At 36.9% G+C, this 25,520-nt stretch overlaps 1 protein-coding gene and 1 long non-coding RNA gene across 4 annotated transcripts; one reads left to right on the top strand and one right to left on the bottom strand.

The window, feature by feature from the left end:
- The first annotated feature begins 7 nt into the window (after positions 1-7).
- LOC113674677 (WD repeat-containing protein 90) lies at positions 8-24,918 on the top strand. Of its 3 annotated transcripts, none has more exons than XM_089184882.1 (37): positions 8-155; positions 765-856; positions 1,683-2,004; positions 2,557-2,987; positions 3,808-4,032; positions 4,129-4,176; positions 4,450-4,518; positions 5,275-5,385; positions 5,838-5,983; positions 6,468-6,525; positions 6,718-6,836; positions 7,407-7,568; positions 8,410-8,660; positions 9,397-9,467; positions 9,820-10,198; positions 10,774-10,961; positions 11,376-11,537; positions 12,375-12,503; positions 12,739-12,869; positions 13,215-13,255; positions 13,357-13,625; positions 13,768-14,023; positions 14,544-14,749; positions 16,933-17,199; positions 17,506-17,553; positions 17,840-17,912; positions 18,706-18,777; positions 19,042-19,153; positions 19,340-19,427; positions 19,538-19,627; positions 20,376-20,498; positions 20,910-21,162; positions 21,439-21,569; positions 22,007-22,180; positions 22,708-22,830; positions 23,518-23,602; positions 23,992-24,918. In XM_089184882.1, the coding sequence occupies exons 1-37, from the start codon at positions 146-148 to the stop codon at positions 24,153-24,155; spliced, it is 5,679 nt and encodes a 1,892-aa protein (XP_089041008.1). In that variant the 5' UTR covers positions 8-145; the 3' UTR covers positions 24,156-24,918. The 3 variants fall into 3 exon arrangements, with proteins under 3 accessions (XP_089041008.1, XP_089041007.1, XP_089041006.1); XM_089184881.1 differs by having other exon boundaries at positions 2,557-3,047; positions 13,360-13,625; XM_089184880.1 differs by having other exon boundaries at positions 2,557-3,047.
- On the bottom strand, positions 7,146-10,162 carry LOC149038615 (uncharacterized). The gene is made up of 3 exons (XR_016180453.1): positions 9,919-10,162; positions 8,752-8,830; positions 7,146-7,552 (listed from the first exon to the last, which is right to left on the bottom strand). It is a non-coding gene; the product is annotated as an uncharacterized LOC149038615 (long non-coding RNA).
- Positions 24,919-25,520: the final 602 nt, after the last annotated feature.

The raw sequence follows: 25,520 nt of genomic DNA, 5'->3' as shown, positions 1-25,520 counted from the left end.
GTATCATAATGTCTTTGAAAATATGGCGCGAAGCTCCACGAAACAATGTTTATCTCAGAGGACGAATTTACGCAAGCTATTTTAAATCTTTGAGGGAAAAGAAAATGAACGAAACTGAGGAAGGGAATTAAAAAGGAAATCGAAGATGTCAAAATGTGAGTTAGACGGAGTGCTTTGTTTTCATCGAGCTTGAATAACTGGTTTATTTTATTTTATCCTGCTCTGTGACGTGTGGAGGAAGAGAAAGTTACCAATTTTATTTTTACTAGCGTGTAGCCAGTTTTGCTCTGGTCTGTTCATTGAAAGGGAAGTTTAGAAATTCTCTGGAAATATTCTTTCTAGTTTAGGGTAACTTTTGGCTTACACTTAATCACAAATGGTTCGTTCGTCTGGTAGAGAAATATTTGATACGAGAGTGAGTCATAGTTGTTCATGTCTACGTAACCAGCAGCAGTTTTTAATATGCAGTTAATGTATATTTCGAAATGGATGTGAAACTTTGCAAACTCTGATTAGTCAAAAACCTGTGGTTTCTGTGTCGGTTGACTCACGGACTCGTTTTACCATTGTTCTACAGAACCCATAGACTGTCTTTGCATTACTGTTGTTACAAGTGTTATAATCCATGTAAGATAATTAAGAAAGCAGAGCAAAGGCCGGGATCAGCTAGTTTTATCCTTAGACCTTCAGGTTTGACACTTCTATAAACAATCACTGGAATTATATTACTCAAAAAATTTGCCTACTCATCTTCTATCTCTTAGTTTGGCAACATCCGAATGTGAATCTGTTTAAACATTTTAACATTGGAGAATGGAAGAAGTGCTCCAAGGAAGGAGAAGTCTCAACTATTATGGTCAGCCAAACATTAAAAAATAGTGATAATGCATAGAAGTAACTCTCTTCTTTTCTTTCCTTCCCTTTTCTTCAAGATAGGAATTGTTATCTGATTTCTCTAAATGCAAGCTAAACATATGTATCAGAATACCAATTTTTAAATGTAGTTTGCCTGTTTAAGCTTACATTCATGTTAATCAAGCTCCCTCATCGCCGATAAAAGGTTGCCAGGACTCAAGGCTAATGGTAGCAACCTAGCAACAGTCTAGTGACAGTTCAGTTTTGGTTGTTACATTATGCACTTTCAAAAGCCATTGGGGCTAGTGACAGTCATGAGGGGGAGACTACTGGCCTACTGGATAGAAACAAAATTGAGAGAATTGCCCAGGAGAAAATATAAACCAATGAAAACAGGAATTGTGGGGGGAACTCACGAAACTAACTGGAATTAAGGAAAAATGTCCAAGATCAACCAAGTCAGTGAGACTTTGCAAAAAGGACTGTTTCATGCAAATTTAGTTTTGGCCCGCAAAATGAGACATGACTTCCAGAAGTGATCAACATGAAACTTCTTCCTATAATATCCTTACATTATCCAGCAAACAGCTAATGAGAATATTCAACTTATCAGTTAGAAGTTGTTGTCTTGACCTAACACCAAATTCTCATAACTAATTTACAAGGATTCGTATAGCAGCTAGAGGGGAGAATTACCAATTAGATCTTGGGAGTTAAAGGGTTAACCAATAGGATAGTGCACAAATAAGTTGGTCAAGAGTCCTTCTTTTCATGAAGGATTATCATCTGTTTATGTGAAACTACTGTATAATGCCTTTTGTTCTCAGGATAAACAGGTGAAAGGCACAGTTTATAGAATCACTGGATCAATTCCTGCCAGCAACTTCATTCAGTTCCCTCGCACCAGCACTCAGTCATTAGGGTTGACTGGTAGATATTTGTACTGCCTATTCCATCCAATTGCTGGAAAGTACTTTGTTGTCCATGTGGATTTAGCAACAGATGATGGACTTACCATTAGGATTTCCTTCTCAAATATGTTTAAAGAGTTCAAGTCCACCTCAACATGGCTGCAGTTTCCATTTGTCTCTAGCCCTCCTCCTGGTTCAGTGGATGAAGCCACTCTCAGTGAAGCGGGCACCATAACAAGTGAGGATTGTGTTAGCATCAGTTGGTATAACTAAATGTAACCAGACATAACCTTTTTGGGCAATGAGTTTATTAGTTTGGAAAAGAACTGTCATGTTAGATTGGTGGGTTAGTGAATACATATAGGTGGTTATTATTAGCCACAAATTGATAAAGGTCAGTAAAGAGACATGGTAAATTTTGAAAAGCTGTCATTTTAAGCTCTATAAACCCTTTAACCTCTAAGAGTGACAAGCATTTAATTTCTCCTTACAATATCACCCTTGAATCAACCATTAAGGTCATGAGAATATAGGAAATGATCACCAACTAAAGCAGCTGTTGATTATTAAACAAATTCTCTTTGTCAGCACCTTAGGAAATGTATAGTAGATAGTATGGAGAAAATGGATATTGATGTTAGGCGCTAAAGGGTTAACCCTTCACTAGAGTAAATAGGTAACTGGTGGGTTTTGTGTGTGGTGATATAATAGAAATAAGACTGAGTGTAGTACAATTTTAGACATTTATTGACTAGGCTTGGTTTTCCTTCTGTTCATTTTTCTCCATCAGGTCTTGTGGGCACCACTTCTCAAACAACTCGCTGGACTGTTCTGGTGCTAGACTTTCGATACATCCTTTCTGTCTACCTGAACCGCCAATATTCTTACATGAAAAGCATTCGCTTGTGTGCCAACATGTTTCTCAAAGGACTCTTTACAAGTGACATAGATTACGCGCCCGGCATTTCTGCTTCTGAAGCCAGAAAACTAGGCTTGTTGGATAAAGGAATCAGTCCTTTGCCAAGAGAAATGGCATTTCCCTTAGCCAAGGGAGCAGATTGGGACCAGTTATATGACTACATCAAGTTCCCTCCTGATTCTAAAATTGCACAATTTGGAATCATGGCAAATATGAAGTCTACATTACAACATACCAATGGGGAGCAACCCCCAACCGCTGCAAGGGAAGAAAGACGGGCCAGAGTAAATCATGTCAATCAGGTTGGTTCATCTGCAAAACTTTCCCAAGAAACTTCTCAACACTCGAGAGGTGACATAAAGGTATGAAATGTGCTGTGTACAATAAGCACTTAATGACTGGCCCCCAAAAAAACAAAATTCAGTGTTTCCTGGGGGGGCCCAGTCATCAAGTGATTTGTAATATATCCCAACTCAAAAATAGAACAAATTATACATGTTTGCCTTCCCAAGCTTTTCCAATTCTATAGTGACTGTCACAGTTGAAACCACTTCATTGGCCAAATAAAATGCTTCATCCTCATTGGTTTTAAACCTTTTTTCTCTTGCAAGTATCTGGCAATAGCATAGTATATCCTTGCCATAGAACTCTTGGATGAAATGAGCTATCACATTGTTGAGCACTTTTATTGAATCTCCTGAGAAGGGACTTGAGGTCTGTTTAGTTTAAATCTCCAAAGAAGTCTCTCAACGTTTTCACATTATTTCACAAGTTGGCCTTGTTAGTAAAATTCAAGCTTTTTTTCCCAAAAAAGCTGATAACCTGATCAGGTATGGGGTTAAACTTTAAGCTGTTGTTTCCCCAGGGAGTTACTGAGTTATGTTTGTGCCTTGAGGGTAAATGAGTCTTGACCCATGGCACACCACGCAGTCTCCTCCAATCTTAAAACTTATTTGAGTTGGCAGATACATTAACAATACATTCTACAAGGATGATAATAGATTGTTAAGTATTCACCTCATCATTAGACTCATTAGGAAACTTTGTCATTAATTTTTGAGAACAGTGAATACTTTCAGAATACGGTTATTATTTTTTACCACCAACTGTATATTTTTACAGACACGTCAAGCAGTAACCTCAAGGATAGCATTAGTGGACAGACTTAATCCACACAAGCAACACCCAAAAAAGCGCAAACACATTGTTCCTACTGCCCTACCAGCAGTAGGAATTCAAGGAGCACAAGTGGCAGATCCAAATTTTGGTGAAGTACATGTCTATGCCCATCCAAATAAATCTGTCACTAATCTTCAACAACGGAAAGAACCAGATAAGGTCCAACAGGTAAACACTGTATAATTGGAGAGGTTTAATTTATTTTCTCTGAAATAAAACTGGCTATCTTTGATCCTTTTTACTAACATTTGATTCTGATTTTAGTTGGAAAGAATGGAAATACCAAAGGCTTCTAAGGCAGGAAACTTCACGGTGAGAAAGAGTGAATCATTTGAATTATAAAAATACAAGTTAACCCTTTATACCCTAGGATCAGTTTGCAAGTTCTCCATACTGTTTTCTTGACACTTTCTATTGTACTATTGTTATTCTGAAGAGTCTTGCAGCAGTTATCACAAACACTCAAGTCAAATAATTTGTGACGTTTTGCATAATAATGCTTTTATCTCATCCCTAGTTCAAAGAGCTTACTGCTCCTTCATGGATCTGCTTCTCATAACTTACATTTATTTATATTCTTTTCAGACGCTCAAACCAGATCCCATTCTGTCTCTGAAAAGAGTTGTGGGGTTTGGAGGTGGTACCTACAGTGAGGTACGTGCAATGCTTTACTAAAGATTTCTGTTTTAATGTGGCTTGTGTGCTGGACTCTGGATCTGGAGATCAAGGCCCATGCATTTGTTCAATTAGGTTATAAAGCTATTCAACTGATAAATTGCTATCCAGTGGATAAGTGATAACAAAAAGTTCTGCACCACCATATTGAGAAGTAACCCTTGGATAGCATTATCCAGCCTTTGAGCAACCAAGGTCTGTGCTTAAGACGTGACCAGATCATAGGGCTGTATGCATTGATGAGAACCTCAGATCTCACAATACCTCTCTTCACCCAGGAGTGTGGTAAACTGTTAACCCTTTAACTCCCAGAAGTGATTAACATGAAACATCTCCCTATAATATCCATACATTATTCAGTAAACAGGCAATGAGAATATTTTAACTTATAGGTAGAAGCTGCTATCTTGATCTAGCACCAAGTTCTCATAACTAATTGACAAGGAAATATATAGCAGCCAGAGGGGAGAATTAACCATCAGATCTTGGGAGTTTAAGGGTGAAGGGAAACTTGATAGAATGCTAGTAGATGACTTGCCATGGACAAGCAGCCCCCCCCCCCAGAAGGAGTAGTAATGCTTGAAGTCTCTTGTCTCCTGAAACTAGAGAATCCAGAATAATTTCAGGCAATTAGGTTGGAAAGCAGACTATTATGTGTTACATGTATGGGATATTGCAGCAAATATGCAGAAATAAAATTGTATGACTTTTTGGAATTTTTTTTTTTTATTAAAGGCATTGTGGACAAAGAATGGTTCTTGCATAGTGTACCCGTGTCATGCAATCATTGTGGCAATAGATGTGTCATCTGGACAACAACAGTTTTTTATGGGTCACACAGACAAGGTAACTGTTACTATGAATAAGTGTATTAAACTTGTGAACATTTTTTTTGAAAACACAAAGTTTGACATTTTTTTAAAGCCAAAGATGCAGAAGAGCTGGTAAAAAAAAAGGAATCTTACAACAAAATTTAATGAAAAGTGGTTTTTAAAATCAAAGGATTAAAAATATATATAAAATGGTTTGGACATCTTGGAAGAAACACTTGAGAAAATATCTAGTGAAAAAACTAAACAAAATTTGATCAAGGTTGAAAAATGCCTTGAGATAAAATACAATTCTAGTGAACTGGTCTTGGGAAATCTCAGCTTATCAAAAAAAAATCAAATAGAGTGGCAATTAAAGCTTAAAAAAAAAGAGAGAGAAAAAGGCCATTTTTATTACCTAATATTTGATAGTGTTCATGTAAAGAGAATTTAAATTATAACTACAACTATGTCACCAATACCTTTCAGGTTTCAGCTCTGGCCTTTGATGGTCAAAGAGATATTTTAGCTTCAGCCCAGACTGGATCTCCTTCTGTTATCAGAATATGGAAGTACCACTCACAAAAGTGCACTGCAATGTTTCGAGCCGAAGTGCATGATGTGCACTGTATAAGGTAGGTGTGGTCATAAATGTTCTTTTGAAAACCTTCAGGGCCAGCTTTAACTGTTGTTTAACAAAAGCCATGTTCTTAACTATCCTTAGCTGAATCTTTTATCTGAACATTTATTTTTGTAGTAGTAGTTTAAGGACATTTAATATTTAATTAAAACAACCCTCTTACAGAGGATGAATAAGGCCCACTGTTTGCATAAAACTGCAGTTTGGGTTAAACCTTGCGTAAATGACCAGCCCTCAAATGGTAGTAATGGCACCATTCCTAACAAGTATCTATAGTATCACTTGTCCAAGAGATTTCATTAATCCTACCAAATAATGGGCCTTTCTTACAATTGAAAGTTCTCTTGCTTTTTCATCCAAACAGAGAAATAAACCTCCTTACTTGAATTATCACGCCAAGTTTAGTAATTCTGCAAGTTTCATTTTAAATTCGTGGCAAACTTATTAAATTAACTTTATGAATTATTTCTTCTTTTAAGTCTATCATACAGTGGCAACATTTTATGTGGTGTTGGAAAAGACAACCTTGGAAAGCAGGTATAGTTGTTTCACTTAAATCTAGTAGCTTGGTAAAGAAAACTTGACTGATTGTTTATTTACAATATGTTAAAGGAGTTACAGTGTATCTTTGGTATTTCTCCACCCTTAGTAGCCATTGCTAAACAAGGAACATTACCATTAATCAAAAAAGAATGTGAACTTACTTTTCGTTACCTTTGCCTCATGTAGCTGATTGTGGTTTGGGATATCAGTCATGCTATCAGAGGTGGAGAAGTTTCCATTATTGCCAAAGCACACACTGATATTGATATTCAGCGCATGAGAATTGCAGAGTTTGATGACAGCAGGTACTGATTACAGTGTTAGAAGAACTGAGAATAGGCATGTATTGCCAACTTATTTACAAGGGTGGGGAATACTACAAGGAAATTTGGTCTTAGAACAGAACATATTATTTCTAAGGAAATTTGTAAGGGTGTTTCATTTTGGCCAGTATTTAAGGTGGTGAGATATTTAGAAGATTACAGAATAAAACCACATCCACCATGGAAATATGTCCTCCATAGAATAACTTTTTCTTCCTAATTGTTTGCATATTAATTTTTTTAGCATCTAAAATCACTTTCAATATTGTTGAGTATTCAGACTGTCTTTCATATTGATGATACATTTTACTAATTCAATATACTCTGGTCTACATGGAAAATCTCTGTCTGCCTTGCATTTGCTTTTGTTCCAAACAGCTGGAACAGCCTTTTTAGCAATTCATGTAACACAATTATACTGATTTACTTTACTTTAGGATTCCTGGGTTTTGTCTCGAATTTATTCTATAAGGTTTAGTTTGTATTCTACTAATGCTTGAATGTATCACTGACATGCAACATGTATTTTCAACTACTGTCTTTCTTGTTAAGGTTGATTTCTTGTGGTAATGACAACATTCGTTTCTGGCGAATTCGCCATGGTTCTCTGAGGTCTTGTCCAGTAGATCTTGGTCGTCAAGGCTTGGTTCATTTCACTGATATAGCTTATGGAGCCAAAAATCCCACAAGTGCAGATCCTACAGTTAGAAAAGTGTAAGAAAAGGATATTGCTGTGGAAAATTTGTATCTTAAATTGTAGTATAAAACAGTTATACTTATACTTGGGATAGCTCAACTTGCAAGTACTCTGAGAAAGAAAGAAATTTCATCTAGTGTGACCCTATATTAAATTTGAAGAAATTTTAAAACATTTTACCTCTCTTATTAGTACAAGCACATTCAAGAAAAAGGTGACATGAATGGATAAACTATTGGGCAATGTAAAACCAAACATCTTAAACCACTTTACAAGGAAATTTATGGCAGTTATAGGGGGAAGAATTTTGATTCAATTCATGCAATATTTTTATAAATTTCCTTAACAATAGACATGCTATATTGATCAATGAACCCCACTCTACCATCTGTCACTCTGAGTTTTATTTTTTAAAGTTGTATGTGTTAACCCTGTAACTCCCATGAGTGACCAAGGCAGAATTCCCTCTTACAGTGTTAATACAATAATAAGCAGGCAAGTGATGAAAATGAAGAAAAATATTAATTAGAGGGGGTTATTAGTCTATCCAATACCAAACTCTCAAAACTAAAATCACTAGAATTGCATGACAGACAGTAAGGAGAATTACTAAGTGAGATTTTGGGAGTGAAATGGTTATGTGTTGTTAATTTTCTACAGTGTCCCATGTATTGGTAGTGGTTACTTGATTCTTAGGGCATTTCTTAAGAGAAGATTCCAGTATTTCACATTAAAAACTACCTGCCTTTCCAAGCAGCTAATTCATTAAGATCCAAAACAAACAAACAAAAACAAAAACAAAACAAAACAAAAAAAGGTGCCATGATCATTGATATTTAATCATGTTTTCCTTTACAGCTATTCCTGTACAAACCAAGGGACAATTTATCAGATTGACTATCAGAAGATCATGCTGGACAAAGTAATCAGACTTCTTCCTATTGGTTCTCGTAGCAACCTAGTTGGCAAGTATGGTGGTACAACTCCAACTGAGTTTGGAATCAGACTCAATTCACTCTATGTAAATGAGTCATTTTGTGCCACTGGCTCAGATGATGGTTTCCTTCGGTTGTGGCCTTTAGATTTTTCCACTGTGTTCCTTGAAGCTGGTAAGTATCATGTTTTAAATACCAAATTCCAGTTCAAGTCTATCAGCAATTTTAACTAAGATCTAATGGGCAAGTAACTATAACTGCCTACCAGTGAATGCTGATCAAAGGGGGGAATCAGTCCATGAGAGCCACAAGTTTATCAGTATTTTATGCTGTCAGGTGCCACCCTTGAAAAATAAAGTTTATTATTAGTAGTAGTAGTGAAGAAGTAGTAGGTTGGATTTGCAGGTGCAGGAGAGAATGTTAGCCACAACCAATCTAACTAGTACTTACCAGGCTAGAACAGTTTGCAAACAAAATGAAAGGGACACAGTAGTAGCATGGTTGACTCTATTTCGTATTAGTTGGGTGTGAGCCAGTGCTTGGGTCATTGTGTTTTCTGCTGTGGTCTTGGGGAAGATACTTTGCTCGTGCAATACCTCCTCCCACACAGGAGTAGGATTACATGCTAGGAAATTGTCAGTGAAATATGATGGCCAGGCTTTGTAGCTCAACTGGTAGTAGCACCCACTTAGTATCTGGGAAGCATGTGTTGGAATCCCATTGAAGCCTAAACTGTTTCAGGCTTCTTTTCTGCAATTGCTAAAATTCTTTACTGAACAATGGTATTTGCATAACTCCTTGGTAGCTGGGGTACTTGCAGTGTGGGCAACTTTTTATTTGTGCAGGTGACTTAACTACCAACAATAGTTTCTGAAAGAGTTAATTAATAAATAATGCTGTTTTGTTTAAGAACACGAGGGCCCAATCACAGCTGTTAACATCTCTAGTGATGGACTTAATGTGTTAGCAGGAACAAACACGGTAAATTATAGCACTTGCTATTGTGTACTGATAACAAAAGTTCCATTAGGCAACAGCCGTTTTTTGTGTATCCAACTCGGAGAATAATGATTTTGTGTATCCAACTTGGAGAAAAAAGATATCTTATGCAAATGGTCTCTGTTTGATTAATGTAGAATATCAAGACTTGTAATTTTGAACATTTGCTGAGCTCAGTCTTTTCATATTGCCAAACAGTTGTTATTCATTGGCAAGAAACTGTCAGTAAATGCTCAGTCAGTGATGACCTATCAATAGTATTCATTCTGAAGTTAAAATTTCTTTTCTTCTCTCTTGTAAACACTAATTTGCGTTGTTCTCTTACACCTTTAAGGGTAATCTTGGTGTATTAAATACATCAACCCGCACCTACTCCACACTGATGAGATCTCATACACAAAAGATCTCAGCCATGTCATTTGATTCCACTCACCGTTATCTGGCCACAGTGTCCTTTGATGAATCAATACGAGTCTGGGATCTTGACACTCTTGCACAGCTGTTTGACTTTCAAGCTCCTGGTGAGCTCCCCTGTGCCATTGCATATCACCCTCAGCAGCAGTGCTTTGCCTGTGGGTTTATGTCAGGATGTGTAAGAGTGTTCCATGTCGGGACAACAAATCTGCTAGCTGAACATAACCAGCATGCTGGCCAAGTGACAGGCTTGGTGTTTACACCTAATGGAGAATTCATGCACAGTGTAGGGTCACTAGGTAATATAGCAAGAACATTCCACTATCCATACCCTGCATCAATACAGTATAAATTAAGAGAAAGATGTTTTTCATCTTGTCATAAGCATGGGACAAAGAAAAAATTCTGAGTCCCTATGAGGAATCGAACCTCAGACCTTTGGATTCTGTGTCTCAGTGCTCTACCACCAGCCATGGAGACTCTATGGTGAGCAAGGCCCATTACGAAGTTCTCATTGCTGATCCTGCATACTGTTTGGATCAGCAATATCAATAGCATCATGTTTGGTTAATAGATTCAGAAAGACTTTAATTACCAAGCTTAAAACTTACCATCTTTCTTAATCTATTTACAAAAGTAGAAAATTAGTTTTTTTAATGATATCTCTTGCTTTAACCATTTTCTGCTTTCTGCTTGGCAAATTTAAGTGCTTGTTCTTGTGTTCTGTCTAGTGCTCTTAGATCTCTCTGGGTGCCTTTTGGGTTTCTTTTGTTGTTTTTGATGATGGATTCACATAAAAAAAAAACATCGTAAGAAATTTGTGACAGCTTGAACAAAAAATGTCTCAACTGCAAGTTTTTCTTTTATTTTTCAGGTTCTCTTTCATTATATGATGCTGCTGATGAAGAATTCTGGTTGATTCGTATGTTACCCAACACAGTTGCAGCTGGTGCTAAATTTGGATCCCATGTACTGAGTGTAAGTGAAGACAGCCTGAAGTTGGCATTTATTGGACCCTCTGAATACACAGTGACAGTTGCCAATGCTAGATCTCTGGATGAGGTGAGGCTCATCTCATTTTTTCAGTTTCATATCATGTAGTTTCTGAGTGGGAGGGTTGGGTGGGAAAATATTTGGCTATCAGTCATGGTGCACAGACGGAGCACAGCAAGATCCAAACATTGTGACCAAGAGCCAGAATTTCCTCTCTACAGTGAACTAACTTGATAATAAGCATTTTATGTTAGGAATGCCTTTCTTTCTTTTTTTGTCTCTCTTTCTTTCTTTCTTTCTTTCTTTCTCTCTAATTTTCCTCCTGCATTTTACCTCTTTCAAGGTTGTGTAGACAGGCATACATTTTTTTTTGGTAGTGCTTGTATCACATCCACTCATGTACCAGGATTATTTCTTGCAATGTTTCTCAATGAATTGTACAATCAGTTCTACTTTAGATTGATCAATGATCTTTTATGACAGGTTTTACGCATTGACATCAGCACCATCACTGCAGACCGATCAGTTGTGGACTCTGTACTCCATGTCTGTTTTTCTTCATCATCTCTAAAACAGTTATTGGTAATCACTTCAACATCAAGGTTGCTGAAGCTTGACTCTCACAATGGACTCTTGTTAAGTGAGGTTGGTACTTACAGCAGTCTTCAGTTTAATGTTGAAAATAATATGGGATTGCATAGGTTTTACTTTACTTTAAACTGTGATTAGTGTAGAAAAGTTACATGTACATCACCGTCTCAACCAGTCAGATGCAAAATTAAGCTTATCACTGTTGGGTGGGTTGTATTTTTCCATTGTCAGCCTTCTAGGTGGTTGTTCTTCTTCTTTAACCCTTTACACTGTAATGTCAGTCTTCATAATTTCTTAAGGTACAGAGTAGGAGAATTTGTTTAACAATTAAGAGCTTCTTTTGATTAGTTAGAGATCATTTCCTATATTCCTGAGACCATAATGCGTGATTCTGAGGTGATATTGTATGGAGAATTAGATGCCAGTCCAGACTGTATTAACAATCTCTAGGCAGTAAAATGCACTTTGCTATTGTTGAACTCTAGATCACATTCTCTTAACCCTTTAACTCCCAGAAGTGATGAACATGAAACTTCTCCCTATAATATCCATACATTATTCAGCAAACAGGCAATGAGAATATTCAAACTTATCAGGTAGAAGCTGCTATCTTGATCCAGCATCAAGTTCTCATAACTAATTTACAAGGAAATGTTTAGCAGCTAGAGGAGAGAATTAACAATCAGATCTTGGGAGTTACAGGGTTAACCCCAAAAGGTTTGAGTAGTTGTAAAGGCATAACAGGTCAGTTCCTCCTCAGCTAAGAAGAATACTGATTTGATGTGAGAAACATAGCAGGCCCTTAAATTAAAAATGTTACTGGTGAAGACTAACACTTGTAAAGATGAAGTTCCACGTCCTTTGCAACACTAATTTAGTTATACCTTTCAGGTTTCCAATATTCATCGTGGTAACTGTTCAAGTATAGCTGTGAGCCGTGATGGAAAATATCTGGCCACTGCTGGAGACAAAGTTGTAAAGATTTGGGATTATCATATGCGACTGGACATTAACTTTCAGGTAGTTCCAATTGGTTGGAAAGAAACCTCACATACAGCTAAAATTTTGGGATTGGGTTGAAATCTTGCATGTTTAGTACTTTTGCTTGTCATCAAGGGATGAAGAAAAGATCCTTGATTGGCTGGGAAACCTTGACTCATCATACAGAAAAGTTTGCATATTTCATGATCTCTGTATCATTCCAACTTCAACAGGAAATCACAATCAAAAGTCTTTTTTTTTATTTTTTAAATAGGTCTTTATTGGCCATTCAGATCACATTCAGCAAGTTGCTTTCACTCCAGATAATCTTGGGCTAATTAGTGTAGGAGAGGCCATTTTGTTATGGGATTTTCATGGAAGAGTGAGGCAGATACAAGTGAATGGGTAAGTTTTTTTCCATCAAAAAGCAGGATAATTATTTGTATATTGGCAAACATAATACATATGAATAAGAACAGTTTTTAAATCCTCTTGCCTGGAATTTGAAAACAGTGTCAAACAGTTTTTATGATAACACCAGCATGAATTACCTTGAATGAATATATATATTTGTTTCTAATTATTTCAGTTGATACTAGTATGTAACCTTAGGGTCATGCAAAACATTGTGGGTCTTCCATGTTCATTTATGTTGTACAATAGATTTCCTCAGAATATTAAAACTCATTCAAATTGGATGAATTGCATGTAATTTCCATAAAGATTACTGATTTGGTGATTACCTTCCAGAGGACGCAACCCACAGAAAAGTTACATTCCTGAACTAGCAGGTATTGTTGAATGACATCCTTATAAATATTTCCCAAGAAAAAAAGTAAGACATACCTTAAGACTAACCAATTAAACTGTCTTTATTTTTGTCATATGTAAGCAGAAAAAAGTGTGAAAATCACTCCTGAAAGACCATATAGTCCACCAAATGGTCATCCTAACACAGTCATCCCAAGAAAATCAGTTCCAGTACCAACTAAATATGAACCTCCTCAGTTTGACATCAGCCCAATTCCTGCTGATGTGCATGACAGAGAAAATGTTCGTGGTACCCTTGATAGAGTGCTGCAGAGTGAAGTTCATGATAGTTACTCTCCAGAGAAAAGCAAAAGCCCCCAAAAACAAGTTTTGCTCAACACTGGTGAATCTGTAAGAATGAAGTTTTCATTTACAATTTTCTTATTTTAAATTAAATTACTTGTTAATTTGTTTTTTGTTGTTGCTCTGTACTGTGTGTATCATTGGTGAAATGACTCACTCACCCCATGTTTTGCATCACATTGTTTCCTAGGTCTCCCCCGTCAAGACTAAATCTCCTGCCAGAAGATTGAACTTCAATGTTCCCCCATCGGGTGGATCAAGAGTAGTAAACAGTGATGACCATCCTGTCCCTAAGGTCACTAGACACTACAGGTGCCGTGCAAGGACTTCCTCCTTGGCCGACCGCAGATACACAGCTCCTCCAAACCAAGCAGGACTCCAGCTAAAATCTGTTCTTGGATACAATGGGAATGGAAGGAAGAATTTGGTGTGGAAATATGACACAGGTATTTTTACAGTGAGATAATAGACAAACTTCATAAACTGGTTATTATATTATGAAATTTATGTTTAGCCTGAAGATTTTCACTATCTTCTTTTCAATTTTTTTTTTCAATATGAAATATCAAAGGAAGATTCAAGATACAACATGGAGTCTGGAGAAATAGGAAGAATGTCTTGAACATTAATTTTTCTACTTTTCTCTCAATAAATGATCTTTGGTGTAAATGAAAATAGTTTTGCACTATCTGTAAAATATTGGCACAAATAAAGTACATTGTTAGTTAATCAACAGCAAAAGGTTTTTAAGACTGGATAATACCCTCCAGTTGTTAACTTTTTTGGTTACTCATCACCAGTTACCTTAGTTATGTATTGAAATGTTTAGGGGGAATGTAAAAAGTTAATATTACCTTTGACAACTTGGAGTTTCAAAGCATGTTAAATCGATGATGTCATTTTTACCATACTGCTGAATTAAGTTGAGTCACTTAGTAAATAAATGTTCTTTTGCTCTCTATTGAGGCCTCTTTGCCTACACCAGTGGATGTCTTGTGGTCATAGAGGACCTTCATTCTGGTACTCAAAGGCACCTTATGGGGCACACAGAAGAGATCTCCACATTAGCCCTACAGCATGATGGTGTGATGCTGGCCTCAGCCTCTGGGCCTTCTGATACAGTAGCCAGTCAGATCCTCTTGTGGAACCTGCCAGATGGAGTTTGTCAAAAGGTATGCTTCTTGCGTTTACTTTGATGCACATGCTTGCACTGCATAAATAATCAATGCAGTTGGTGAGCACAGGGGCTGTTGGTAAGAATGTAACTGTGTAGTATTTATCTCTCACATGGTCATTTACATATAGCAGAGTCAGATTTCATAGCCTTACACAAACATCATACTTAGAGAGTGTGTCATTGTATTTAATAACTGATATTTTTACTAGTTTTATTGACTCAAGCATTCTTGTGAACCATTACCAAACTTGCAAATGCCTTCTTGTAAACCTCCACATCCCCTCTTTTTCCTTTAGTGTTTTTCTACTGTTTTGTAGAGGCATTGTATAGGTAAATTGCATAAGAACACAAATGAATGAGACTGTCGCTATTGTTTGACCTGAGCTCTGGACTGCTCCCTAATCTCTGTCCCATCATGTTGCTCCTGTCCTGTCTCTTCAATTCCTTTTTTTTTTTTTCTTTTTTTTTTTTAATCTCCTCAAGGCTGTGCTCTAAGGAAAATTTCAGGGAGCCCTTCGGGCTTCCAAGCGTTTTAGCTTGGGTGCCCAGGCCTAAAAGATGGTTGCCCAAATCAAAATTTCGGGGAGCCCAAAGGGCTCCCAAACATTTTAGCTGAGGTGCCCGGGCCTGCTAGTTGGTCGCCCAAATTAATAAATCAGTCAGTTAATTATTAAAAATTAAACAAACTGTTTTCGTAACGAGTCAAATAGAACTATGTGCATTTATTCACAGGCGGCCCAAGCTCCAGCTGTGAGATGATCATCTTGCGTAATAACAGTCATGGCGGAATTATAAGAGTTTGTATGGGAATATTTACGACCGCTCTAAGGAATAAAAAAATACGTCAAATTCTCAAAAAAAAATACCTCACCTTACTTCCACAGCGTATTGCTTGTTATCTGATCGCTTACTTTGATGAAAAGAGCCCATTTGAGCGAGTTGTTCATTTCGAGGTTTTCAACGTACATAAGAAAAGCCTGTAAGGGCTTTTCTTATGTACGTTGAAAACCTCGAAATGAACAACTCGCTCAAATGGGCTCTTTTCATCAAAGTAAGCGATCAGATAACAAGCAATACGCTGTGGAAGTAAGGTGAGGTATTTTTTTTTGAGAATTTGACGTATTTTTTTATTCCTTAGAGCGGTCGTAAATATTCCCATACAAACTCTTATAATTCCGCCATGACTGTTATTACGCAAGATGATCATCTCACAGCTGGAGCTTGGGCCGCCTGTGATTTATTTATTGTTTTTATGTTCATGAAACATCGTATCCTTTGACCTCCTGAAAACCTATCATCACTTATAGTCAAATAATTATTTAATTCACACTTACAGAAGCAGTGCAAAACTATTTTTTGAAAAATGAATAGTATACATATACCAAAGATAATCTGATAAACCTAAAACTGTCTCATTGAAGTTCAATTCAAAGCATTATGTAAGCATAGCAAAAAACTATTTAAAATATTAAATTAGCATAGAAGAGCGACTCCCGTGTTTATTCAGCGATTTATTAATCGCCGACCGTACTTTACGCCTATCAGAGCAGAAGTAACAACTTCTTTTGAAAAACTAGCTGATGAGCCATCCCAATTTAAAGGAAAAATTTTAATGCTAATGGAAAAGCCGTTAAAATCGAAAACTGTGCAGCTAGTCAAGTTCAAAGTCAAGGATTATGCTACATGTGAATTCACGTGGAACGACCTTTGAACATCAACGCGCGCCCGATGGAACAACATTTTCTTTTAAAAGAACGACTCCCGTGTTCATTTAGCGATTTATTAATCGTCGACCGTACTTTACGCCTGTCAGAGCAGAAGTAACAATTGCTTTTCAAAAACTAACTAACGAGCCATCCTAATTTAAATGAAAAATTATAATACTATTTGGAAAAGCGGTTAAAATCGAAAACTGTGCAGCTTGTCACGATCAAAGTCGATGATTATGTTACACGTAAATTCACGTGGAACGATCTTTGAATATCAACGCGCGCCCGATTGAACAACATTTTCTTTTTTTTTTTTGACTGTTAATCAAGAAACCAACACCAGCCAGTCGCCCGGCCGGGCGACCAAGAAAATATTTTCAGTCGCCCGAGGCCAAATGTTAGTCGCCTCAGGCGACCGGGCGCCGTTAGAGCACAGACTTGCTCCTTATTACAAGTCATTTTCTTTCAGGTTCTAACCCACCATGAACATGAGATAGTCTGTCTAGCATATTCCCGTGATGACAGATTCCTTGTGTCAGTGGGTGATTACAGGGAGTGTTCTGTTGTGGTTTGGAGCACAAGAGACTTGGTGGTCCTTGCCTCCTCTTTTGCCAGGCATCCAGTTCATGACATCATGTGGGATCCATACACTGCTAATGAATTTTGCTCTGTGGGTCAAGATGGCTCTGTGTTGTTTTGGTTACTGGATGAGACTGGTGATCAGATGACACTCAATGTACGTAAACACTAGCTTAACTTTTTTAAAATACAACTGAAAATCAATAACCTTGGATTAGAGCTTGGAGGGGGTTTGTAATCAGATGTGTAACATTTCCCTCAGACAACCAGCTATCAATAATAACTTTGCCCCCTTCCCTACCAAACAATTATTACAGCCTATTTTGTAATGTGATCAGCCCAAACACTGTATCCCCCCTGCCCAACAGCAGCACTCATACAAGTCAAGGATAAGGGAAAGAGCTTTTTAAATGAGAAACCAAAGTCTTTTCAGAGCAACTAATAGTTCTTCAATATTGTTTAGGTTCATGAGCCAGAGGTTCCAGATGAACTTACACAGTCCAAGAAAGTTGTAAGTTTATTTCATTAATTTTTGCTTTTGTTTGTCTTCTCAGTAGTATGAGTTTTTCTAAGGTCATGAAACAACCTTTAGGGTAGTTTTCCCCTTTTTTAATCTCCCAAATGGTCTTAGGGCTTTATTTGGCCATTGTGATTACCTTCTTTCATATCAGTTTTATAACTTTTGAAGAGTTCTAATAGTACTTTAAGGCAACCTGCTCTGAAAAGGATCATAAAGAACATACTACAATGCACAATAAGTGAATCCTTTACAAGAACTAAGTTAATTTTCTTCACAGAGAGATGAGTATTATGATTTCACAGCTGTTTGGTATGCAGGAGACAGTACTATGTATGCTGCTACAAGCTCAGGTATTTAAACACCCAGCAGTGATTTGCTAGTCTAAACAATATACACTTGTCGATGTTGTAATGCATAGTACTTTCTTGTCACCTCTGACAGCACAACTACTTCTTCATTGTGCAATTAACTGTTATTCAATTGACTTATGTAGACTTTATAAAGCCAAGTTAGAGGGATTACTCTAACTTCTTTTTTTTTTTTTTTCTTTTCCTTCAGGTTTGAACAAAGTACTTCTACCCTTTGTCTCTTAACCCTTAAACTCTCCTAAGTGATTGATATGTAACTTCTCCCTATAATATACTTACAATATCCCCCAAACAGGCATTAAGAATATTCCAACTAATCAAGTAGAAGTTGTTATCTTGATCCGACACCAAATTCTTGTAACTTATTTACAAGGAAATATGTATGTTGGGTGTTAAGAAGAAGCAGGAACTGAATCTCCTGTGGTCCCCTCTGAGCTCTGCCACAGCCCACTGTGCTGGTCTGAGTCATTATTTGCCATGTGCACATCTGAATTCTTGACCAATCAACCCTGTACACCCCAGCATCTGAATACATATTCTCCGCACTGCTCCCTATACGTTTCCTGTAGTTCCTGTAGTACTGACCAAGATAATTTGTTTGATGCTCAAAATGCTCTTTTGTTGCTTATCATTCCCTATTCTTGGGACTTAATAATTTGACTCAGGGATGATATTGAATTGAGAAATTAGAAGCTAGTTAATCTTTGGAGTTGAAGGGTTATTTAAAAAAACATTAGAGGAGGCAATAGGTAAAATGTGTCTTTTTTTTTAACAGGAATGTTGTCTGCCTGGGACACCAGGCAGAACAAGTGCTTCATTCACTGGGAAGGAGACTCTGCTGAAATTGGTATGCAGGTGTAGTAGAATTTAGAAAAAGGCATTGGAGAAATCTAGCCTTCAATGGAATGGATGAGTGTCAACATGACAAATGTCACATGGGCTTTGATGTTTTGGGGAGGTCCCTGAGAGATGGTGGAAATACGACATACAATGAGCAAACACAGAACGCTGCTATAAATCAATTACAACCAAAATTGCTTACTGCATACCATATATTGTACATGCAGTGGTACATTTCTGACTTTTAAAAAACATGATTAAATTTTTGTAGGTATGCTTATGGGATATGGCGGTACTCTTATTGCTGGCAGTGCCTCAGGGAATCTCAGATTGTGGTCTGTGGTAGGAGTGAGTGAGATGCGACTTCCTGGAGATGCCACAAGGTACAATAAACCACAATGAAAAGTTCATAGCTAACACAGACAATATTTAATTTTATGCCTGATTCCATTAGTTTTCCTGTACTTCAGTCATGGAAAGTTCTCTCAAATGCCCAGTTTCCATCACATTTAACAAGTATTACCACCCAAGTGAAAAAAGAGAATTTTATTAATCTGTACTTTTTTTAGATTATCCAGCAATGGTTTGGTTATGGAAGATGAAATGACACTTGATGGAGCCATTATTTCTGCATCATTTGATGAAGCATTGGAAACTGTGAGTTTCATTCTTTTCTTGCACCTCTTGTTGATTTCATGTCACTGTACTTTATAATCATTACTACATTAACAGAATTAATGAAATTCATGTTGTGTCATTTTTAAAAGGGCATTATCGGTACATCATCAGGTACATTATGGTATGTCAACTGGGATGAAAGAACCAGTATCAGGTTGGTCAGTGGCCATGCACAGAAGGTGAGTATTGCTTCTTTGAAGGATTTATAGGAAGTCCTACACTCAATGTTGATCATTCATTCTTCCTGATAGTTTGGTTTACGATTGCTAAGTTAACCAGTTTGATGGTTTAGCATGATAGTGTAACCTTGTCTTTTCAGTTTTGAAGCATGATGTAGTGATTGGCTGAGTATAGAATATGTTACAGTTTAATTTAACCAACAGAAGAAACACTACAATCCTAAAAACTCAACTACTTTATTAAACTTCGAGTGATATTCTTAACAAGGAAACAGTTATTATCCTCTATAAACTTACTTAAGCCTACCACTGTCTATATCTTAGATCTCCACTGACACAAACTCGCAATTTTCTCCAAAGTTCCTTGAAATGAACAATCTTCCACAGTAGGTCTCTCTCAGTCTAGCTATCCAGAAATTCAGTCATTCCTGACAACAACAACAACAACAACAACAACAACAACAACAACAACTACCACATGAGTGCCAGTCCATGTATACATTTACAAAGTATTCTAGAACATTCAGGAATCTTACAACACAACTGTTTTGGTAGTTTTACATCATAACTACGCGACCTATTAGAACATTCTAGAAAGTTCCATGGTATGCATGTCAGCATGACTAGGCATGCTATAAATTTCTAGAAGCTTATCTTTTCAGATATTATCAATAACAAGAAAGATATTAGTGCTGATACCTAATTAAAACAATTTTCAATGATAATTCACCATTTTTCCTATTTGTAGATTAATGACTTACTCTTCAGTGGTCCAGATGACCAATACTTTGCAACATGTAGCACTGATGGAATCTTACATCTCTGGAGCAAGGATAACTTGGAACATCTTCAGTTTCAAGTTCTTGGACAGGTATAATACTGCATATTATTTGTTGGTTTCATTGGTACTGTAATAATAATAATAATAATAATAATAATCATAATCATAATAACCCATCATTTTAGCTGGCATGTTATTGATTTAAAAAGTTCATGGGACCAAAATTTTCCTAAACTGAAACTGTTGGAATATGTATTAAGTAATAGTCCCCATTTGATGCCAAACTCTGCCTATATAGTTGTCAATTCTCAGACATCTGTTTCAAGAAGGGAACAGTTTTCAGAGAGGAAAGCTTTTGGAAAACTTTGAGCTTCATGGTGATATTCCCCAATTGATTTTATCCAAAATTTCAAGCCTTGCAGAAAAGAAGCAAGCATCTTGATGAAAGTAGAAAAAATAGCTTTAAATTTGTGGGTTTATCAACAACTAAATTTTTTCCAGAATTGCAACTGTGTGTCCTTCAGTCCAGTACCAACTGCCACTCCCACTAAATCTGTCACAAATGAGGGACAGACTATCGCAACTGTCCACCCACAGCCTCAACTTGATGATGAGACTATTATTCACCCTTCACATTGTGCTGCTGGGTACAGTGATGGAACTATCAGAATATTTGATTTGGGTAAAGTGGAAATGGTCATGAAAATGCAGCCTCATGCTGCTGCAGTGACAGCAATAGCATTCTCATCTTTTGGTAAGAGTATGCATCATATGTCGGTGCATTTTTTCACCAAAAATATTTTTGTGTTTCTTCTGGTTTCTAGATTTACACTAAAAAACGAGTTTACAAATCATGTGGCTCTTCTCTTGAGCTTCAAGATGGTTGGAATGTCTGGGATACATTGTGGAAGGGTTTAATGTTACTTAATTCTTTTACAAAAAACAAAGAAGACAGCAAAATACTATGCTGAGTTATGCATGTAACTTCATTAACCTTTAACACACTGTAATACATGCATAACTGTTACAGGAAGAGTGATTATCAGTGGTGCTGAAGATGGTTTGCTGGCTATCAGTAGTCCCTCAACAGGGTTGACAGTGAGACTTTTGAATGATCACAAGGGTGCACCAATCACATGTATTCACATCTCATCTGTTAAGGTCAACTGGAGTTTCCTAGAGTTATCTTATGAACATTGCTGCATTGTTACATGCATTTTGCATTATACCTGTAGACATGCCGCTCATAATTATTGGACTTTAAGCTACAGTGTAACTTTTTCTTTGAAGACTAAATTATCTTAAGTTATAATTCAAGATTCCATAGGAAAATTCAACAATGGACGATGAATTCCATGCTAAATTTAAAAAAATTGAATATCTTTTTCATTGCTTCACAATTCAGTCAATGATGGCTTTCATCTTGCAAGTTAGCATGCATGCAGTTCTTTCGTTAAGTAGTGATTTTTTAATATAATTTAGCCTTAAAGTTAGGTTTTTCTACATGTTTCTTACAATTATTAAATAATATAAGAGAGTTAACATTACATTGTTAAATATTTTGGTAACTCTTCTTCTTTTTCTTTACACCACCACAGGATCAACAGTACCCAATGTCATCCCCATTGCTGTGGCTAGCAGCAAGTGCTGATCGCCGCGTCAGTATCTGGAGTGCTGACTGGTCCAAAGACTTCTGTGAATTAGTAGACTGGCTGACATTTCCTGCCCCACCCTTTGGACCTGATGGACAAGCTCTTAGGAGAGGGGACCCTGTATGTCACGTAGAAATATATTAAGAAAATTGGCATGTTTTTGGTGTTAATCTCATACTTGATGTTAGCATGGTTGTTAGACTAGTTTAATTTATTATGAGCTTGAAGGGCTCCTTGTAACAGTGTAACAGTAACGTAATGGTTACTTTGCACAATGCCCACAATGTAAGAGGGTGATGTGTCTTGAAGTCTCGCCATTCAGCTGAGAGTGGTCTTTACAAGGGTTGCTGTCAGTGGTTAAGAGATTGAGAGTCATTATCAGTCCCTTCACTCTGATGTTTACTTTGGCTCACATTGTTGAAACCCTATAGTCACTGCCACCGGCAGCAGGGCATGTCAGTACTTCCCTATCCCAAATGATTAGACTGAGTTTAAATTATAAAGGTCTTGACCAGTGGGCAAAATAATACCATTGCGAGAATCAATAACTGTATAAAACTGTTTGCTGTGACTTCATCATGCTATAAGTTAGAGAGTGACATTACTTGTCATGAAGCTTATTTGTTGATGAATATCACCTAAAACAGGCCCACTTCTCACAGCTGCCTCCAAGCCTGGCCCAATTCTCTCCTACAGACCCTGACATTGTTGTTTACACTGGCTATGGCATGCAGAAAGCTGTTCAGTTCTACAGTCTGGCTCAGAAAAAGGTACCATCATTCCAGTACAATTAGAATTCTCCTTTGCACTATACTTTAATAAAATTGAAAATTTCCAAACTCAAAATGTAGCATCTTCCTCACTCTATTGGTTCTGTCATCAACACAAATCAGGAGACTCTGGATAATTTTCCTTTGTTTTTTTGTTTGTTTTTTTTTTTTTTCTTAATTATAAAGACAAAATAGAAAATGTTGTGTGTAAGATATTTTTTTAGTGCCTCAACCCTCTTTTCACCCCTGTCTTGACTCATCTTCAATGTATCTAACTATGATGTCATGCAATCCCACTTCAACCAATGGTGCACTGTCCCATGTTTGCAGAATAGAGTAATATTTCCAATATAGTAGAAAGGTCACTTGCAAGAACCAAACTTCAAGATGTTAATTTTCAATATCAACATGAAGACCTTGGCATGAGGCCCTGAGAAGCAAACAACAGAATTTACTGGTTTTATTTCCCACAGCCTTGTTGTAAGAGTTGATGTTAAATGCTAAAATGTATATATCTAAATCAGGAAGTTTGCATGTTCACTTGTTATTTACTATCTGTACAATTAAACTATTCATAAAGACTACTGTGGTTGTGGGGTGCCTATTCTAATGGCTGCCTTCAGTTTCCAGACTTGTTTTGCTGTGAGGGGTCAACTTTTTTGCATCCTAATATATGTCTCTTTTCAGGTTGTACGTACTGCAGCACTCACTCAGTGGGTGACCTCCATGGATATATCACCCATGGGACATCTCATTGCTTTTGCAACAGAAGGTAGTCTGGTGTTACAATATATTTTATTTTTTTTGCTTGAAAGGCATTGTGGTAAAATTTAGTTGAAACCCACAGCACAAGTCTGAGCTCAAGCAAAACTCTACACATCTGGAAATTAAATCTAACAAACCTTTGATGTGAGTCAAATTTACTTTTACATATCTTTGTGCAATATCCAAGCAATACGATTTTCAGAATGAAAAGGTTTGTAAATCACACAATGCAAAATTGTAACTCCCTGTATAAGGGAACCCAACCTTGTCCCTCTTGTAGAAGAACACAAAAAAGTTTTTAAATCAAAAGCTGAAGTAGTATCTCTTGCAGTATCGCAATTGTTTTATAATCAATAAGAACCCTTACGATGAGAATCTATTTTGCTCTACTTACAGAGCGATTAGTCAAACTGATGGACTACAATGAGGGAAGCTTTCAGGATTTCATGGGACACTGTGATGGTGTGAACAATGTTAGGTTTGCACCAACTGGGGAACTACTGTGTTCAACAAGCCAGTCAGAAATTTTGATGTGGAACATCAGGGCTGAACTTGATTAGGTTGCATGAACCAGTATTGGAGTTCCCAACAGCACATCTCCATACTCAGAGGATGAATTGAAAAGATAGTACAGTACAACAAGATCTAGCCTGTTTGACTGAAGAGGAAGGAGAGGGCAGAGTAAAATTTGTGTGCAAAGGGTAACCATTCAGGGAATAGGATGATCCCACTGAATCTGACCTAAACATCCAGCAAATGATAGAAATTTCATTGGAAAACAAATGCACAATGTCCCAAAAAACAACAGCAAAACAGTAGCCTGGTGAAAAGTAAAGTAACATGAAAACTCTCAAGACATATTGCTCTCAAAAAAGCAACACTTATTTTATATACACAAAATCATGCACATCACAACACGCACAAACTTAAAAGTAACATGTTACAAGTGAGCATATTCCACCAATATGTATATCATGGTGGTCAAGTAACTCTCTTGAGAAATTCCTCTGTGAATGAAAAGGGTAAAAATCTGAGTCTCCTGAAATGTCATGAAATGTTTTAAAAGAATAGAAACTTTTCTTGTATTGATGTAAATTCTTTCTGGAAATGGCTTGAAACACGAATCTGTTGTCTTTGTAGCCTAACATGATAAATAGTCTCAAAGGCTCTCTCTTAAAAGTGGTTGCATAATCTGTAAATGACATGACTTTTAGAGAGGGTCACATGTTTATGGAGTGTTGTATGTACTAGTTGCATGTGGTGCTGTTGTAAATATGACAGAAACAAAGTGTGAATATAATTTGTTAATATTTTGTGATTAAATGTGGCACACTTTTTACATAGCAGTTTATGTGCTTACCAGGATTGGTTATTTTGTATGCAATTATACCATTGATAAGTATGTGGATGTAAAATGCATTTGATCTCAACAACCCAAGGATCGGTAAACTATGTCTCCATAAATTCCATTGTTATGCTCACTTGTCAGTTGTAGCATTATACTGAAAGTCTTTTTCCTTGCAGATCACACAACAGTACTTCACTTTTCCTTTAAAATTCCCACAAGTAGCATTGATTTTACTTCAACTGTTCAAGTGTGTTTTGTTTCTAAAGGACAGCTGTTTGAATTGCATGTATTCACTATTGTTCGATACCATGTAATAACCATTATACTGTATAGAATGAGCACCCAGGTGCTTAATTAATTTTTGGCTAAAAGGAGGGGCACTTATTTGAAGGAGGGCATTTAATCGAGGGGGTGCTTGTTAAGAAACTCTTACCCTGTACTGATTCAGCTGTAGATGAAGCTTAAAAAGTTATAAATAGGGTGGCACTATTTAAGAAAGTGGGAGAGGAGGGGGTGCTTGTTTGATGTATCAGCTCAGGGGGTGAGTGCTTTTCAGGGAAGGGCACTTTTTAGAGCA

The sequence above is a fragment of the Pocillopora damicornis genome, chromosome 10 (genome assembly GCF_964200805.1).
Source record: "Pocillopora damicornis chromosome 10, jaPocDami1.2, whole genome shotgun sequence".
NCBI lineage: Eukaryota > Metazoa > Cnidaria > Anthozoa > Scleractinia > Pocilloporidae > Pocillopora > Pocillopora damicornis.
Note: the sequence above shows the minus strand (reverse complement) of the source record. Positions and strands in the feature narration are given on the sequence as shown.